Raw genomic sequence first — 20,957 nt, 5'->3', positions numbered from 1 at the left:
AGAAGGTGAAATCAAGTTTTGCATACTTTACTTGACACCTGAAAGTGTTCTGAATACTGATCAATTGTTAGGAATGTCTTGCTTATCTCATTTTAACCAAGGTAACTGAGACATTTTGAAAACTGATTTGTGGATCAGGAATGTGCTACCATTATAGATACATTATGTTTAAATTGTTTATTGTCTTTCTCTGCATTTTATGTACAGTCTAATTATTTATACTAAATTTAAAATTATATGAACCAATATTACATGTTGTTCTTTACCCACAGGACACACAGATGCTATTACAGCTGTATCAGGATTTCAGAAAGATTTAACTATCGTCACTGCCTCTAAGGATGGTACTCTGAAGCTGTGGGACTTAACTTCTGGCCGAACTACATTTACTCTTCGTGATGTGGGGAAAAATATTAACTCTATTACAGTATGCAAGGAAAACAAGATGGTAGCTGTCACAGAAAACAATTGCCTTAAGGTCTTGGATATTTACTCAGGAAGGATTGTATACACAGCTAGTGGTTCACTGGATTCTCCAATATTAACGACTGCTTTAGATGGGCAGCTTCTTTTAGCCTTTTATGATGGAAGCCATTCAGTAAAGGTAATATGCTGCCCTAATTTATTTAACAGCAAGTACAGCAGAAGATGGATATTTTCTATCACAGGCATACTATACCAAATGTTCCATGTTAAACTTACTACATACTTATTATCCATTGCTTCCCCGACTACCTCTCATCTTAAAACTCCCTCTTGCCCCCATTCCTACTTTCCTACTGACTTATTGCTTAACTCATCTCTCAAACATCCAACATCTAATCCTTACTTTCTCCTCTTAACTCTTACCTCATTACCATCATTAATGTCCTTCAGTATAAACCTCCTTTACCTTATGCAATTACTATCAAACGTTTATTACATTACTTATTCTTGAATCTGCTTATAATCTACCAGCGAATGTATTTTTACACATATCTTTCATTTATATTTTTTTAAAGAGATCACAGCTCTTATTGTAAGTGCTATTTCAGCGCCTCCGTTGTAACTCGTGCAAATTATTGTAACAATTTTTGCAATTCTATATATGTTTTCATATATATATATATATATATATATATATATATATATATATATATAATATTTTTACTATGTTAAATGTTATTATAAAACATTACTGGAGCTTTTTTTCCCTAGGCCCTCACAGAAAATGGGTTTTTGACCCAGTTAGACTTTCCCGGTCACCAAATGTCAATAAATAAAATAAATAAATAAACAAATACTAGATCAGTCAATACCATATTTATTTATCATTTGTTTACTGGGAAAGTTCGACTTGGAGTGAAGCCAGTTTTCAATGGATACCCAGGGAGAAATGCTCCAGACACATGTTTTTGTAATGTGGGAGGAAACCGGAGCACCCAGAGCAAAGCCACACGTACACAGGGAGGATATACAAACTTCACACAGAACGCACCCCAGCTGAGAATCAAACCAGAGAACCTCTTGCTGTAAGGCGACAACGCAACCGCTGCACTCAAAATATAGTACTGTTTCACACAATGCAGTAAAACAGCATTTCATATCACAGCATAGTATATACCTTGCCATACCATATAGCTTATATTCTACAGTAAAACACTGTTCAGTGCTTGCAACTGTCAGTTTAACAGAGATGGTTAAGGCTATAATCTGCTTATAGGCTTCATCCTGTAATCCTCCATTTGATTTCCTCATTTCTGAGTTATAAACTGTGTAACCCTATGCAAGTCACTCTGAAAACACACATGTATGCCTAGTTGGCTTATACAATTGGCAAACAAATAAATTAAAAAGTGAAATACATAGAATTCTCAATGATGTTTAGAGAATTCCATGGTTGTATAGAAATGGTATTTGCAGAGGATATATGATGACTGGAGTGCAAAGGGGACATGTGGTGTACCTATGATATAGTAAAACATACAAACAGTGGATGGGCCATAGAGGAGTCTAATAGGCAAATCTAATCATCCCACCCTACCTTTTCTGGAGAACATCTAATAGAAAATATAAAAAAAGTAGATGGGGAAGTGCCATAACAGGAATTAGAAACAGTTGACATATGTTGACTTAGAGGGTGGAACTCTTATAGTTGGGCTGTATGTGCACATTGGAAGCTAAGTACTTGAAAGGAGTATTTTACTAGGAAGCTATTAGCCTGGGATTCTGGGGAGTGGTTGCATGTACCTGGCAAAATACAGCAGAGAGTCAGCTGAGGAAGAGGACTTTAGGAATGAGAAAACGGGGATGTAAAAGTAATAAAAAAAGAAGGTGATGCATAAAGCTTGAAGCTGAATGTCTATTCCATCAGAAACAATTGGAATATGAAGGCCATAGGTATTGTTGATTTTTATTATAATAATGATAGACTACAACACTACAGTGATACAGTTATTAATGTGGAATGTAGTGGAGTAAATACCCAGTTAAGAGGACAAAACTAAAACAGGAATGAAGTCAGCATGCTCCACTTTTAGCTTTTGTCTAGGACATGCATCTGTTAGGAACAAAACAAGTAATATTGCCAGATAAAGGGTTATCAGATCTTTGTCATCTTAAAAAAGTAGATGTAATAGATACAATATATTTTATATACCCAGTAAAGTATCATCAAATGTAGACAGGCAAACCTGAAACAGAGGTAGTCAGACTGACAGTACATATAACATCAAACAGTATGAGGGATAGACGTTAAAGATGGTTAACAGGATAAATCAAGATGAAATAAGGAGAATAACAGCAGGAGTTATTACTATGGTAATGGACATATGTAAGGATATAGCCAAAATGCCACAGAGTAGGTATATCTTATTGCAAAGATCTTGGGTATAGACGCTCTGGACATACCTCTCGAACTGTCCGTAATTTTGCCTCATAATTTTGCCCTGTCCTTTGTAAAATGTGTAATCTTCTCATGAATAACTGAGGATTATATTCAGTTAGTAATGTTAGACATTAGAGTATCATCCTTCCTCTTGACACAAAATCTGTTGTTCTTTTTATGTGAATTAGAGTAACATTTTTATCCCTGATTTTAGGCCTTTATTCTCCATTAGTTTTGGCTTTGTCCAGAATTCTTGGCCAAATAAATTGAGAGACATGACTCTGAGTTAACTAGATGTATGGACATTTACATGTAAGAGGTCACTGTTATTGTTATTAACATAAAAGCTGCATTCTATTTGTCTTTTCAGTGGATTGTAGTATGTAAAAGGAAATATGTACAACTGTGTATAATTGCATTTGCCACTGGAAAATGTGCTACAGTTTGAAATCTAAACTTTGTTTCCTGATGTAGGAATATGTGTAGTATCATAAAGGCTTGATGATTCTTGCTAGGTCACTTTGATGATAATGTTCATTTGGATAATAGCTTGTGGAGAATCCTTGCCTACCACAGAAGTATGTAACTGTGGAAATGGGAAAGCATAATCTAAATTCAAATTAAATCAAATCAAAGCCAGAGGAAATTCTGCTTGAGGATGCATAAAAGGCGTATGACTATGAATTCTAAAGTTGCAGAAGTTACTGGAGTTACTGCTACCATAGCATACTCTTGGAGACAGTGCTTAAACTGTATTATATTGCATGTAAAGATTCTGAGAATTGTATTTTCGATTTAAAAACTAGAAATACCAAAGACATGCTTTATTTATTTCAAGCAAAAAAAATGTTTTGTTTCTTTTTGAATTATTGTGGATGATGTTTTACTTATTACCTTAAGGATTCAGGCATTTTGTTGGTACCCTTTAAATGTGGTGTCTGTAAACCCCTTGCCCTTAAAATAAACTGAGATTTAAATATTCAAATGGTAGCAATTTATAATAGGAAGTCTGGTGGCAATAAATAATAGTAAAAAGATGGACCAGTCTAAAAAGGAATGCTGTTTGTCTGACAAAAGAGGCTAAGAGAGCATTTGCAATAGAAAATAACAAGGAAGACAGGCGGCCTACCAACATCTGGAAAGTGACAGAAGATGGTCCAAAGAAATTGGTTGTAAGGCAAGGACAGAAGGATAAAGCGACAGTCATCACGCACCCTTGAAAGGGATGCAAGCAACAACCTGCTTACTATTCCACGGGAGATTAAAGGGAGATTGAAGGAGTATTTCCATCAGCTTCTGAATGCAGGAAACCCCACAGAAGCTGTACTGCCACAGAGACAGCCTACACTGAAGGAAGACGAGAAGCCCAAAATAGAAGAAGTAGGAATAGCAGTAAGAAAAATGAAATTGGGGAATGCAGCAGGCTCAGATGAGGTCACAGCAGATATATGATACAGACATTGGGTGAGTTAAGAGAGAACCTGATCCTGAGGGTACTTATATGGAAAGAAAGGTGTATCCCAGATTACAGAAGAATAAGCATACTAGTGCCAGTGCACAAGAACAAAGAGACATCCACAACTATAGGCTGTACAGCAGTATTACATTGCATGAAAGTTCTGGAGAGGGTGATTGATAAACGAATATACAGAGCAGTAAAAAGTAAGATAGACGATGAGCAGTTCAGATTTAGATCAGGATGTAGCACAACTACTCGATGTTTGCAGTGAGACAGGTAGGTTAGAAGAACCTAGAGAAAGAGTCCAAATAGGCATTCCAAGACTTGGAGAAAGCATATGACAAAGTCCCAAGGAAATTGATTTGGGCAGCAATATGATGGTTATGAGTCCCAGAAACACTGGTAGAATTAGTGAAGGCTATGTACAAGGACTGAGTGACTCAAGTACAAACAGTATTCGGTCTCACAGAGGTGCTCCCAGTGGGAGTGAGTGTGCATGAGGGTTCAGCTTCGAGCCCACTAATGTTCTTACTGGTGATGGAATACATTAACAAACAGGTTGGAGTGGACAGATCAACAAAGTTGCTGTATGCAGATGATGTGGCATTACAGGCAGATACTGAACAAGAATTTCAGCAAAGGACAGAGGAATAAAATGTAAAACTGAAGGCACAGGTGATGAAACTGCATACAGATAAGACACTTGTAATGGCAGTAAATGGGAGGGGGTCAAAAGAAGCTGATAACTGAAACAGAAGTGAAAACAATGTAACAGATTAACAGCTTCAAGTATTTGGGAGAGTTGGTTTAGGATAAATAAAGTCTGAATGAGGAGGTCAAAACTAGAATCAGTGGGAATGCAGCCAACTGGCACAGAGTGTCAAGAGTAGTATATGACAGAAGAACGCCAAAGCAGCTGAAAAATCAGGTGTACAAAACAGTTGTGTGACTAGTACTTCTGTATGGTACAGAAACCTAGGCAGTAAAGGCAGAGCAGCTAAGGAAGTAAAAGGTGATGAAGATGAAGTGCCTTAGATGGGTGGTAAGATGCACACTGTGGGACAGAAGGAGAAATAAAGACATCAGAGCAGAAGCCCAAGTAACTCCAATTGTAGAGAATGTAAAAGCAACAGATTACAGTGGTTCAGTCACATGTGTGGGAAACAGAAGACAATGTAGTTAAGAAGATTTGGGATAGACAAGAAGAAGGCAACAGGAAATGTGTGTACCCAGCATAAAGATGGGTGGATTTTGTGAGAGAAGACATGTGACAGTCAGTCATGACTGTCAAAAAGGTAGGTGAGTGGCACTGAATTGAGAGAGATGGCAAAAGTTGACATGACACCCAGTCCCCATGTTGAAAATGGGTAAAAGGGGAATGATGATGATGAATCCAGAATCTGTTTTAATCCCATAAAAAGATTACCTTTTTTTTCTTTGGGTTCTGGGTAGAATATTTTTAAAGTCCAAATTCCTTCATAACTTTAATTGTGATCATTAAATCATTAAATCCCTTGTCTTAGTGTCTATTTTTCTTAACTAAGGTAATCTATCATGCAAAAATGTTTAGCAAAAAATATATATATGGTATCTTTTTGTTTTTGGCTAACTGCCGGTTTGACATTTGTAACCCACAAGGATTGTTTCCTACCTTTCAGAATGTTTTTTTTTCATGTAACAGAAATGCTTTAATCAAGTCCAAAATGTACACTATTAAGTGCAATAACTCTGTAAGGTAGATATACAGTAAGCTGTGAAGTCTTTCATTCAGATGTGTTGCCAGATCTGCAAAGGGTTTTGCTTGAAGTCCAGTAAACAAATCTTGACCATAGTTTATGTATGTATGGGTTTCTCAGCTGTGAACAAAAAGGAGATATGCTTAATGAAGCCAGTGCTTGTGAAGATTTGCCCAACTGTTAGTATAAAGACAACCATTCCATTGTTTATGGATATTACTGAAGATCTGATTAATTAGTCTTGCCATGAGAAGGGGTCTCACTGATTATTGTTTGCTTTCATTTTTGTACCAACAGTGTATCTGTGTCTCATGAGTGAGGTTAATGTCACTTACCATGATGTCTGATCCCTGATGAAATTAAGTATAGAAAAAAATTATCCTTGAAAGCCTTGTTCTTATATGACATCCCTAAAGTATGTCCGTACTGGATGCTTAACTCCAGTGGATAAGTACTACCATGCATGGGCATTACTTAGAGTTACTCCTCACATCAACTGTGAATATCTGGTTGATAATTAAAATAATGATAAGCCAGCCTTGAACCTGTGGCATAGAGAAATGAAGACCAGACTACAATGCTGATTTCTTAAGTTTGATTAACAGCTTGGGCACTAAAAGTTGCAAGGCAAGGGAGGATGGGAGAGACCATCTGTTACCAGGTCACTCATTCTGGAGGGAGGTAGAAAGCTAGACCTACTGTACTACTGACCCCAAATGATGGGCTGAGGGAGAAGAGACAGAAAGTACTGAGTTGAGCACTGAGCACACACAGACTGCTCTCAGAATAGTATCATTATGTAACAGCTCTGACTGCAGAAGGGAGGGGGTAATTAGGTAAGGCACCTCCACACAGAGGATGGCCCATCTTCCACCCATAACTCCTGCATCTGCAGCGAGTGACTGGGCTTATAGGCTGTCACCCAAATCATAGGTTCGTAGGTTGTTACTAGGCTAATGACCATTAGAGCCTTTAGAAGCCTAGCTGCACATCCCAAACCATTTGAGTCCCAAGTATTCTAGGATTCTGTGTGAGGTGGGGCATGTTAGTAGGTCAGTAACTAAGGATTTGTAGGGGAAGTGTTAGTTAGGATAATGCTGCTCTTATTAACGGCCCCTCTCCATAATGGATATGGGGACCACACCGGGAGTAAATTTACGATTTCCCATCCAGTTGTCAATGTTTTGTTTAAATAGGGTCAGGGATTTATTTATTTATTTATTTATTTAACATTTGCTGACCGGGAAAGTCCGACTAGGTTCCACAGATCATGTTTTCAGTGGAGGCCCGGGGAAAAATGCTCCAGAAGCATGTTTTTAGAATGTGGGAGGAAACCGGAGTACCCAGAGGAAACCCACGCGAACGCAGGGAGAACATGCAAACTCCAGACAGAAGGCACCCCAGCCAAGAATCGAACCGGAGAACCTCTTGCTGTGAGGCGACAGCATTAACCGCTGCACCACTGCTCCGCCCACAATGATGAACTCTGTTTTACATGGATGGGGAGCCTATTCCATAGTGGAAAAATCCTTTGGGACACATCTGTCTCTCCAGCACATTCTGTTTATATTCATTAAATGAATATCTCACAAGGGTCTTGGACTGGTTCCTGCCTCACAGGGTAATGGTCAAGTTATCTGAATATGTGGAGAAAGAGCTTGAAGATAGTCAAGTGGGAGTAAATGAACTTTAGAAATGGAGTGACTTATGTGGTGTTCCTGTGGGGTCGATCTCTTCTTGTTATCTGCTATAGAGTAACCAGCATATCCTGCTGATGATTTTTGTGTAGTCCACATTCTTTTACTGGTAAAATATCTGGAAAAGTCACTGACAATAACACCATAAGTTACAGCATCTTACTGCTCTGATTCCTGGCATTTTCAAAAGTCATTCTAATTTTCCAGCGATTTCTGGAATTACCTGGCATACTGCTTCTTTTGGTATAAAGACTTTTTCTGGCTGGTTGTTTGGTATTCTTACTGATGAAAAACCTACTGTTTGGGCAAACTTAAGAGATCCTTTGTAAAGCCAAAAAATACTTCTCTGAGTTTTTTTGTTTAATACCTTGTGGTCTCCTTCGGTGTTTATCCCACCTTATCTTGATTGTACTTTATCCCATCTTGTCTTAAATCATATTCTTTCATTTGTTACTTATCAGTTTTAATTGTTTGTATTTCTGATATTTCATTGATGCTGTTTCTCATACCTTTCTGAGGATCTGTGCTTGTCTATACTTCTCTGAGTAACTTAAAAGTGACAATTAACCAGCCCAATTATGCAATTAACAATTATAAATGATTAAGCATTATAAGGATTTTTAAAGAGGTTGGTATTCTCAGTCCTGCATTCATAACTGTTGCACAATGGTGTCTAATTCCTTATAAGGAATATATCAAGTGTGGTTCAGCCCCCAGCTCTGTTGTTTGCTGTATTTTATAGACCTCTAATAGATGAAAGACAGTGCAGAGTGACACAAAGATAGAACAGGTAGGGTAAGACAATCATGCATCAAAAAAGAAAATGAAAAATGTGGAAAATAGAAGGATAGGCTGTGAGGTGCCAGCATCCCATAGAGCAAAATGACTTGGCTGCAGGCAGGCGCTGAATGGTGACATTGATAATTCAAGTACAAAAGCTGCATGGGTTGTGAACAGATGTTTGGTACTACCTGATTATGTGAGTCCTGTGGTAGTGAGAGATGTGTGGCATTACATCAATATGTGGGTCCTGTGATAGTGAAAAATGTATGGTGCTACCAGAATATGTGAGTGCTATGGTCATGACAGATGTATGGTGCTAACAAAATATCTAAGTACTGTGGTAGTGACAGCTGTATGGTACTAGATGAATACATGCGTACTGTGGTGGTGACAGATGTATAGTACTATCTGAATACTTGAGTACTGTGATAGGGACAGATGTATAGTATTATCTGAATACGTGAGTACTGTGGTAGTGACAGATGTATAGTACTGTCTGAATACCTGAGTACTGTGGTAGTGACAGATGTATGGTACTACATGAATACGACTGCTTTGGTAGTGATAGATACTGTTGTAGTGGCAGATGAGTGGTGCTACCCAAGTACATGAATATTGTAGTAGTGACAAATATATGCTACTGCCTGAATACATGAATACTGTGGTAGTGGCAGATGTATGGTATTATCTGAATACGGTATACTGAGTGGCGCACAGCTACAGTTATCCCACTCCACAAGGGGGGATCCAACTTGGATCCCGGAAACTACCATCCCATCAGTCTGACAAGCCTTATCTGCAAGGCCATGGAGCGTATTATCATGGAACTTATAAACAAAGACATTGGCAACCCTCAAACACTGGACCCCACCCAGTTTGGGTTTGTGAAGGGCCGATCTTGTCTCCTGAACTTGATTGACTTCTTCGAATCAGTCTCCAAAGCCATGGACAAGGGTAAGGTGGTCCACACAGCCTATCTAGACCTTGCCAAGGCCTTTGACACCATCCCCCACTCTGGAATCATAGATAAACTTACTAAGCTGGGCATTAATCCCTACATCACCCAATGGGTTGCTAGCTGGCTTACTGATAGAACCCACATTGTAAAAGTAGCCAACTCCAAATCCAGCTCCAGACAAGTGACAAGTGGAGTACCTCAGGGTTCAGTCCTGGGACCGCTCTTGTTTGGCATCTACTTCTCTGAAGTACAGGCCAACACTAAGGGACTCTGGATAACAAAGTTTGCAGATGACTGCAAACTGGGAGCCATTATTGAATCCCAAATGATGTGGATACTCTACAAAGGGGGCTTACAGAAACAGATGCTTGGTGCCAGAGCCATGGGCTCAAGCTCAGTGCCAAGAAATGTATAGTTATCCCCTTTGGGAAAAAACATGTATCCATGAATTACCATATAGGTGGCAGTACACTAAACACCGAAAGTTTGATAAGAGACTTAGGGACACAGGTGGACAGTGGTCTCACCTTCGATAACCACATCGCCACAACAGTCAGGAAATCCTTCTATGTGGCACACCTCATCACTAAGGGCTTTTCATCCAGAAAAAAGGAGGTCATTGTCCCACTGTACTCATCTCTCATTAGACCCATTATAGAATACAATGCCCCGTTTGGTATGTACCTCTCAAGACATCTGCAACAACTGGAAAGGCCACAGAAATACCTCACTAAAAGAATCACAGGCCAAAAGCAGATGCCCTACGCTGACTGCCTTAAAAAACTCCAGCTATACTCTGTCGCATATCGTCTGCTCAGAGGCGATCTTTGCTTAACATACAAGGCCATGTCAAACCCAGAGCTGTTGGACATGCTACACTTAAAGAAATCCCAATCCCTCAGAGCCACACGCTCCAGGGATCTAAACCTTGTCATCACAATAAACAAAACATGCTGGAGGGATAGGTTCCTGACCCAGAGAATCCCCAGACTCTGGAACAGATTGCCCATACATGTCAAGCAGAGTGCCTCTTTGGTCCTCTTCAAAAGGAACCTTGATGATTGGATGGGAGAAAGGAAATTCACCCTGGGGATCACGTCAGTCGCCCTGCTAGACAGGGGTCCAGGGAAGTAAATAGTGTGGGAAGAAATAGCCAGGGAATTGTTATGGCTAGGCTTGTATAGGCCCTAGGGCTGATAGCCTAGTACCAACCTATGAATCTATGAACCTATGAACCTGTAGTCCTACAATACTGACAGATGTTTGGTGCTACCTGGCTATGGACAGATGTATATTATTACCTGAGCAAGTGTTTTGGGACAGGGACAGATGTATGGTGTTCTGCGGTAGGGGAAGATGTATGATGCTATCTAAGAAAAAAAGTACAGATGTTGGGATGGATTATGGTACTATTTGAATACAAGGAATACTGAGATGGGGAATGGGGTATGGCTCTACCTGTATAAAAGGAGTACTGTAGAAACAGGAAGACTAAAAGGGGAGAGACACTGTCTGTGTAGATAGTAGAGAGAGACATACAATGCAGAAAGGACTAAATAAACAATAAGAAAGACAAGAAGGGGGGTGTCATGTGTAGGGTAGGCAGAGGAAATGCACATAGCTGACTAACAAAAACAGATATCTATATATAATAATAATAGCAAATAACAACTAAGGAGCAGAACTAGCAAATATGCAAAGAAGTAAAAAAAACTATGGAAACTGAATGCCTCATTCTTTCAGCACTAAGACAGGTGCCTATCTCCAATGTAAAGTGAGAGGATAAAGGCAGAAGCATTAATGAAAGCCAGGTTGGAGCAATCCGAGATGAAACCTATGAGGCATTGACTGTTGTTGACCTTGTCTGTGACAATGAGAATGTGTGGGAGTAATGTCTTGAAACAAAAGTAGGACTGACTGGTAGAACAGAGATCTGAAACAATAGGGAAACAATAGGATTTTAACCCGGGAAAAAGCAGGATAAAAATAAAAAGTAGTGTCAAGGGGACTGATGCTATTAGAGGGACTGTAAAGTACCTTAAGGAAGAACACAGAAAAGAATGTGAGATCATATGATGAAGGAAGAAATTGTTGGGACATGAGTCACTCATCTGTAAACATTGAGGATGTTAGAAAAGATGATTAATGCAGGTTGGTGCTAGTGGCAGAAAATATCAGCCAGAGTTATCTAGCAAGTGAATGGGCTTCAGAGAAGACCAAGCTACAGGACTAAGGGGTGGTCTAAGTAAACTCCAGCTATATTGGGGAACAAAGAAGGACTTATCCTGATACATGGTTATTGGGGAGAGGGAAGATGAGGCTGGAGAACAGAAAGAAGCACTGAATACTTTTTTTGCCTTGGTAAAGGAGCAGGAAAGAGATTTCAGTATCATCATTAGTGGTTAGACTGTTCAGATGAAGAAGTGACATGGGAAAAGGTATAGAAAGCATCTGAGTGACCTCAAGTAAGGAAGTATAAAAATTCACCTATGGTTGAAAAGGCTGAAGGAACGGCATGACAGACCAGTAGTAAAATTACACATTCTCTCCATAGAAATTAAAGCTGTAGATGATGACTGGCAGATGATTAGTATTTTGCTATTGAACAAGGAAGTGTCAACGAAGGAGCCAAACAGATTTACATTTTTTACTCTCACATCATTCCAGGGGTTATTGACAAATAATTTGGGATGTACTGGGCTGGTAAAATTCCTTGAAGCTAATTGTCACATTCATAAAAAAACTGCAAAGATTCACACAGTGGAGATATTATCATTTCATTTTGATCTGTTTGTTTCATTGTGTCATTAAGGTAAAAAAAAAATAACCAAAAAGAGGAAATGTAACTATACTTAAAAATATTTGATGTTATTCCTCATAGAAGGCTAGTGCAAAAGCTGAAGTGCAAGTGGGTCAAGAATTGGGCTGACTGAAAGGAAATGGAAAGTACTAGTTTGGGGTGGTCTAGTGGGAAATGTATGGATTGTGGGATGACTGGATAACATAAAGTTGAGTAGTAATTGTGCCTCATTCACTGTGTCCATTCTGGATGTCATACTGAGGTTGGATGGCCATACTAGTGTCTTCAACAATGACAATGAGAATGGACAGTACAGATTGCACAGACTTGCTTCCAAAATGACCTTTTTTGGGCTTGCTTGGAGGGCTGATAGCTGAAAACTACAGCTTAACACAAGAAAAGCAAAAAGCTCTATACTTTGTAGATGGAATTCCTGGAACTGCGTACATGGTAGGGGATGACACAGTAGGATACCAGAAGAAGAAACTATTATTGGAATTATTATATCTAGGTTGAGTCATACAGGTCATCTCCAGAGGATTGTGACCAAGGTCTGCAGAATACAGAGGTTTGTAATGAGGTTACTGGACTCAAGACAGACTGATATCCTTATGTCATAGATGACATTGATAAACAAAGAAAAATATGCAGTGTCTTTAGGAAACAAAACACTTTAATTCCACAGAACTAAAAACAGAACTGCAGTTAGCGCTTTCATCTCACTCAAACTTTTAAAGAGACTTCTTCAGACTGAGGTTCAAACACACTCTCCACCATTTAAATACTAACAAACTATCACTTGACCAAAACATTTCATCATCAATCACATATTTCATAATAATGGCATTTTAACCCACTAAACATAAAGGTAAACACAGCTAAATATTAAGCAGAACATATTTTTACATTGGGATTAATACTTAAAATATATAAACATATATAAAAACACTTAATGTTTCAACCCTTTTCTCTTTAAGTACATTATAAATTCTTCTCTATTATTGAGTCCTGGTGGAAAGTGGGCATTCAGTCTAACCTACCATCGTACTCTAGCCATCCTAATTCTTCCTCTATATTTATTATACTGAGTATTTGCTAAGGACTCCAAAACTATAAATTTAAAATGTAAAATTAAAGTGTTTTGTTTCCTAAAGACATTGCATCTTTTTCTTTGTTTTTGGATCATTGTGCTTGTAGCTGCTATCACATGTATAGATGACATTGATAGTGCTCCGTATGGAATACTGTGTATACTTCTGAAGATCATGCTGTGGGTTACACATCACAAAGGTAGGGACAGTGCAAAAAAGATAGTGTACAAGGAAGGACCTTAAGAACTGGGACTTGCTTACTCTGAAGAGTGAAGGGTGGTTATATGTTCAGCCATTGAACGGAAAAATCACTGAATGTGATTAGATTTAAAACATGGCATTCAGCAAAACTCCTCATGTGGGGAGCTGCACCCCCCCCCCCACTAATTATATATACCAACTCTGAGTTTGCAGTACAGTGCGGAAAGGGAAAATTTCCTGATCCATACCATAATGCGATCTTACTTAAATGGCTCAGTGAACAGAATGTTTAATGAGACATGCTCTTCAATGCTTTTTCCATTTGGTGGCTGAACATAGACCCATGGAAGTTGTGCAGGAGCTAACTGCAGCACTTCAATTGACTATATCAATCAGATATCCTTTTCCTTTTGTCTCCCCATGGTGTGCCTTCCAGCTGATCATACAGTGCTTTTCTTGTCTATTGCTCCTAGCCTTAGTATCATTTGTATTACCCCTCCTAGGGTGGGGATTGCCTCATCTATTTGGTGGTTGGGATGAGGGATGGGGAAATTTGGAGTGGATCCTTTTTCATTATCATATATATTGTGTATGCAGGGGATTTTATTTGGGCTGACATAACTGGGAGGAAATGCTGATGTCATGCATAATCATTGCATTCAGTGTCCATCAGCTTCAATCCTACTCTCAAATGCTGATTTTAATGGTCATCTGTCTTGCAATTCCAGTATTCACTCATCACTGGGAGATGGGCAACTCACAGATAGAAGTCCCATCACCTTCCTCTGGAATGCGTGACCCAACAAAATGCTGCTTTTCCCTCACAAACCACCCCATCTTCTTCAGTGACGGAGCTGCTAATTGATCTTAGGTCATCTGGGTCACAGTCAAGATTCTATCACTAACATTACCATCCACCATTAACATTTCACCTGTTTCTACTATTATACAAACACTTTCCTTTCACTGTTTCATCCATATGAATACTTTTAATACATTGTGGAGTAAATACTGAAATTGATGATTTTAAATCTGTTTGAGCATCTTAAATTCAATTACTTTGTTTTTATGTTTTTATATGTGCTGTATGTTACTATAGTTAGAACTGAGTCTTTTATAAATGTCTGAATAACACTGAAAGTAAATTTAGTTTTTAACAATGTTTCAAATTCACAAAAAGAACAAAAATGCATGTTTCTCTTTATTAATTTGATTCAGTAATTTTTCTTGAGCCAAGGCTAGTTATAGCAAACAGACATTTTAATGTTGAATGTACTATTCAAGAAAACACTGCTTTACTGTTAGGGATGAAAAAGTTAACTTTCTCCTTTTATTCATGCAGGTTTTTGATCTGGCAAAATCTTGCAAATTGCTTCATCATGTGGACCTGTCTCCAGGAGATAACCCTATTCACAAGGATCACTCTATTGTGGTTTCTCAGAATTCTCTAAGGGACTATGTATTGTTTGCATACAGGTCAGTGATTCCATGCCTTTATTTTCATTTTTTGTCACAGACTGAGTATTTGTGCAATCCATTGTTTTGTTACCATTTTCAAAGTCACAAATTGATTATTCATACAATCAACAGATCTGCTATCATTTTCACTGTAAGTAAAATTAGCAGATTACAAACTGTCTGTATTCTTAAAACATTAAACATTAATATAATTGTATTCATTCTGCATATGCCTACCAAGCAAACAGTCAGACACCTAGCCATGCAGACTGCCAAATCCATATATATCAGTGAATTTGATAATGTCCCCAATGATTTTATATTGTTGTAACTTAGCGTTATTATGTTTGCATTGGAGGTGTGGGATGAATGATTCCCAATTTTTGTTTTGTGTTAGTATGGTTGAAATAACATAGCTGTGCTAATGTGTGCCAACATTTGCAGTTTGGGTAGTCCATGTGACTGTCAGTTTAAATAATTTTATTAAACATACTATATGCTACTTAAGCATTTTAGATCTAGAAATATATTGACACACATTATATTAACCTTTAAGACCTTTTTTCAATATGTTTTGATAAAGTAATATTCATATTTACATAGGTTTGTGAAACTATGTAAAGGTCAAAGAGCATCATAAACCAAGCTCCTTAATAAAGGTTTAAATGCTAGAACCAAACTTTACCTGACCTGTATTGGAATTCTGTTCCAGGATCTTACTATATTTTGAGTAATAAATGGTGTTCTTGATGAAGTTCTACATTTTGCTATTTGAAAAGTCTATTTTTCACTACATGCTATCCAACTTGATTGCAACAGCTCAGTATTTAACAGAAACCATACTTCTTCTTCATGAAGTGAATTATATGTTAGACAAAGTCTACCTGTATAAAATAACTTACAGAAAATAAGTGTTACTAAATGTTCATGACATGAAAGGTTCTTACACTCCATAATTAGTTTAGTAAACTTTTTCTGAACACTTTAAGAACTGAAATCTGTCCTCTTGAATAAAAACAAAATAATGTACTGTATTCAGTTATAGGCCTGGGATAAATTGTATATAATTTCACAACTGCTATAGATCTAGATGTAAACTTTTTCATGAGTAGTCCAATGACAAACAGACACACACACACACACACACACACACACACACACACACACACACACACACACACACACACACACACACACACACACACACACACACACACACACACACACACACACACACACACACACACACACACACACATACACACACACACACACACACACACACACACACACACACACACACACACACACACACACACACACACACACACACAGCCTTTGCCTTAACAGTATGTACATTTTTCTTGGATGCTAGATTAGACTTTACATGTACACCAAAGCCCTTGTAGTCTGAAACTTTTTGTATAATGTAGTTATCCAGTCTAAAAGAACCACAATACATTATTTCACTTTTTGATGAATTAATATTAAGACTAAATTTTTTGAACCATCCAAAAATGGTATACACATACGAAATGGATGCCAGACAATGCGTCAGTTTTAATATCATTCACATACTTGGCCGTCCAGTAAGAACAATTAGTAGTCAAGAAGGAAAATGCAAAATTAAACAATATGGAGCCCATTGCAGAACCCTGAGGAACTCCAATAGTAACCTAGGAACATATTGTAAGATGTTGGTGTCTATGTTTTAACCAATATCTTACCAATTCTATGATATATGGACTAATATCCTGCTTTACCAGGGAATCTATTATTATTGCTTGTAGGATGTTGCTGAATGCTTTAGATAGTTCTAAGTCTGCAACTCCCACACTAAGTCCATTGCCTAATGCTTAACTAACATGGATCATTTTCTCATGAAGCTATGTTGACTTGGGTCCACAAGTAAAATTATCCTGAATATTTAGTAAAGATAGTAGGGATCTCTCAAAGCACTTGCCCAGATGTAATGCCAGGCTTATCGAGTGGTAATTGCTACTAACCTCATGAGATACAGTCTTATGTATTATCACAATTTTACCAAACTCTGTGCACCATGGACAGAACTGATCATATTATATTATATAATGAAGTTAGTGGATTCATCATATGATTAGGAGAGAGTATGAATGAAACATCCTGGAAACAAACTAGGGCCAGCACCGTTGTTCTTTTTAACACTGTTTAGTCAAAATTTCAGCAAAATTTCAGTAATAGGACATGAAATTTGAGATTTGTCAGAAAGTAAAATTTCAATAAGAACAACACTTTTTAATAAAACAAATGTGTTATAGTAATAATTCAAAATCTCCCTACTGAAGCACTTTCAAAGTTGGACCAAGTCTAGTATTAGCATTTTCTGCACTGTTAAACTAGTTATAAAACTTTTTCATGTCAGTGTTCTTAGTGACTCTTCATTTGCAATTTTAGTTTCCCTTATTACCTTTTTCAGTTGTTTACAAGCTTTATTACATTCTTTGTTAAAAGAAATTGAGCCGAAGTTTTGAAAGATTTGTACTTCCCTGTCTTTTTTTGAGTAATTCACTTCATTTCATATTCCACCATGGTGGCAAGACTTGATTTTGACCAGTTAGTCTAACTTTTTATTTGTTTTTATTTTATATTCATATCTGTGAACATTTATTTTCATAAGACTGCCATACTAATAATGGCTCAAGTTGAACTTCAGCATTCCAGTTTAAACCATTTATCTCATGAACTAATGATTGATCACAAATTCTTGAACAGTCATTACTAGTTATTGCCATCTTTGAGGGATTGATATATGAGTCCACAATAAGTCCCAAAGCTAAGTGGTAGACAGTCCTAGTGGGGGATGTAATGTAATATGTATTTCACTGCTAATGTTATTGTTTCGAGAAGCAGAATCAGTCATTGGTACCATATCTCCCGATATTATCAGGTCATAAAATTTGTGCTCAGTGGGTGTATTACATATCCAAGAACCCCAGATGATATTTGTGTAATTAATGCCACTCAAAATCATCAGGTTATTCAAATTCCATTTATAATACAGGTGTGATTTTTATTACTTCGCTGTCTGTGATATTAGCAGTCCGGTTTCTGGTTTTATAAAGGGACTGCAAACTCCTTTTCCCAAGACTACACTTATTAACATCTTTTAACACAACTTTTTATATGGCTTTTGACCCTAGCAATGTGTTACTTTTGTTATCAACTAATGAATTCTATCCCGTGTCATTATATGAATGATGTCTTGTCTCTGAAACTGCTCAAACTCCAGACTAGGTCATAACACGTATCTGCCAGAGGAAATATTATGACTTATCATTTTCTATAGGCAGGAAAAACAGATCATGAATTCTGATTTTTTTCAAAACATCTAATGTTCATTGCCGTTGAGCTTATCTGATTTCTGGTAACTTCACATAAATCAGTTAACTGGCAAGACTGTAAACATGTCTCTTTTTCACTGACTTTATTTTACAATTTGAATAAGTTAGAAGTCATGATTCAGTGGTACTTGAGTTTATATGACTTCCCAAAGGAATGCAAGTGTCAGTGGAAGAGGGGCATTAACTGTAAGCTGCATTTTGCTATCCTCCAATTAGAAGAAAAAATAATAATTCCTACAATAATTAATTTTCTGAGTGGCTTATTGTTGTGACAATCAGATTGATTCATTTTTAATGACTTCAGCATATGAATCAATGCCAAATCAGTATTGTTTGCTTATACATTATGAGGAGATCAGGGTATATTCAGACTATCATCTCTGCTACCCATTAGAATGGCCAAGTTGGAGAAATAGTTGTTGTCATCTCTGACTTGGTGATGTAGTCATTCTTCTGGATGGACATCTGTCTGGTTCAGCTTGGCTCTCATCCTAAGAAGGCCACCCAGTCAAGAACATCTTAGACTTAGGAAGTCATGTAATGCAACAGTTACTGAATTGTCTCTTGCATTTAATCAGCCTTTGTATTGTACATTGCAATACCTTCCAGGCAGCTGGTATTGGCCTACTATATGGCTATCACAGATGTTCAAAATCAATTTGTCCTGTGCTTTTTGCACCCTGCATTAGCAGGATAAGGGAAACATGTATGGTCTGAAGTTCCTTGCCCTCAGAAAATATGGGGTGGTGAGAGTGCTTTTGGATATAATTCACCCTTCTTAGGTCCTAACTAACCTAGTCTTCACAAATATAATTCTTTTTACCAGTCAGAAATCTCTGGGTAAGAAAGTAGTGCCATTGACTAGAGAGATATTTTGCTGTTTCCATCCAGGGAGATTGTAGCTGCTTCAAACAGCCTATCAATACTTGTGGGGCTATGGACAATCCACAAATTGTAGTATAAGTGGAGAACTGAAAAGCTTTTCCTGTTTCAGAGGGTGAGGCTGCTGTACATTCTTTTCTAATAAGGCTGAACAAATTAGGCAGTCAGATCTTCAAGGAGTCTGTGTAGAGACATGCACTGAACCTGCACTCGGACTGATTCTGAAGTAAGTTCCCTTGTATTGGTTATTCTGAAATCACAAGTATGATATGATGTTTGGACCTGATCATGAATGGATTTGACTCAGGTCCATCTAGTCTTGGTTTGCCTTGTTTGTTTGTACTTGGCCTAGTGATTTTTTTCCATATCGTGCATACTTTTCTAAGGACTAGAGTAGTCTTTGCACCTTTACAAGAGGCCGTAATTACTCTTGTTCTTAAAACCAAGCTTTCTCATAATCTGGTAAATCTGTCCTATGTCTAACCTTCCTTTTAATGATAAGTTTATTGAAAAGAAGTGTTTGAGCAACTTGACTCCTTTTAAAAACTTATGGCCTCTTTCATCCTTACTTGCCTGGTTTCATGAGTTATTGTAGCACTGAGACTTCCAGACCATTGTAGTTAATAATCTCCTGGTTACAAGAGATAATTATTATTCTTGTTTCAGCTTCGTTGATCACTTGGTAACATTAGACACCAGTGAAATTAAGATGTTGATAGACGTTAGTGGGAACATAGATATTCAATCTCCCACTCTTAATTTGGTCTGCCTCTTATTTCTGGGGTATATATAAATTGTACTTTCTGGGATGAATATACTTACACTTCACAATGTGGGGTTTCTTTGGTTTCTATCCTGGGTTCATCCTGATGGAGATGATCTAACTTCTTCTGAATTAGCAGAAGTTAATAATCTTGAAAGACTGTAAGAACTTTTCTGTTTCTTCAATAGCTCACTGTGTACATGCTTCCATTTGCAGAGGTCATTTGAAAGAGAAGTTTGAAGAATCATTGCTATACCGATCTTACCCATTTTTTGACTTTCCTTCTATCAAAACTAAATACCAGTTATTATATCCCTAGAAGGAAGTCTGAACACCATCCTTAAATGAATGAAGAATACTCACTTGAGACTCAGTCTTGCCAGCATTGTGGAAATGACCATTCAGGTGACTGTAAATCTTTCCATGGCTTCTGTCCTTTCCCATAATTAGTTAAATGGGAATATGCTGTAACTCATTTAAGGGTATGAAGTTTAAGCACTATCCTAGATGATCTGTTATCCTCCTGGAGCCAGATGGCAGCACTTGTTGCATCATTATGTTTTCTGATGAGGAATGTTAACTGCGTAAAGCACCTCAGTGTGTTATGCATCAGCTCAGCCATTTCACTCTCCTGGCAAGGGACTGTTAGTTACTCCCAAAATTCATCTTGAATTGGCTGGCAAGTGATAATTTATTTACCAGATACCACTCTTGTATAATTCACTGCCTTACCAAATTTGAAATTATTCTACTGTGGGTAGCTTCGAAAAGCCCCTAAAGGGCTAACTTTTGCAGAAAATATATGCACCCTGTGTCTATTCTTTTATCATTTGCTTTTTCTTTACCAGGATAAAGCACCGATCTCTGTGGGCCTTTTGCAGAC

At 37.7% G+C, this 20,957-nt stretch overlaps 1 protein-coding gene across 1 annotated transcript in view; it reads left to right on the top strand.

The window, feature by feature from the left end:
* The window catches only part of LOC122794919 (NACHT and WD repeat domain-containing protein 2-like), a 1,236,179-nt gene that overhangs the window by 805,980 nt on the left and 409,242 nt on the right, over nucleotides 1-20,957 (top strand). The window contains exons 18-19 of the mRNA XM_044063511.1: nucleotides 273-604; nucleotides 14,934-15,067. Coding sequence (XP_043919446.1) covers nucleotides 273-604; nucleotides 14,934-15,067 — 466 coding nt within the window. The remainder of the gene's footprint in view (nucleotides 1-272; nucleotides 605-14,933; nucleotides 15,068-20,957) is intronic.

Source organism: Protopterus annectens, chromosome 2.part1 (assembly GCF_019279795.1).
Source record: "Protopterus annectens isolate FY-2018-M chromosome 2.part1, PAN1.0, whole genome shotgun sequence".
NCBI lineage: Eukaryota > Metazoa > Chordata > Ceratodontiformes > Protopteridae > Protopterus > Protopterus annectens.
The sequence above is the reverse complement of the archived record's forward strand: the minus strand, read 5'-3'. Positions and strand labels throughout refer to the sequence as shown.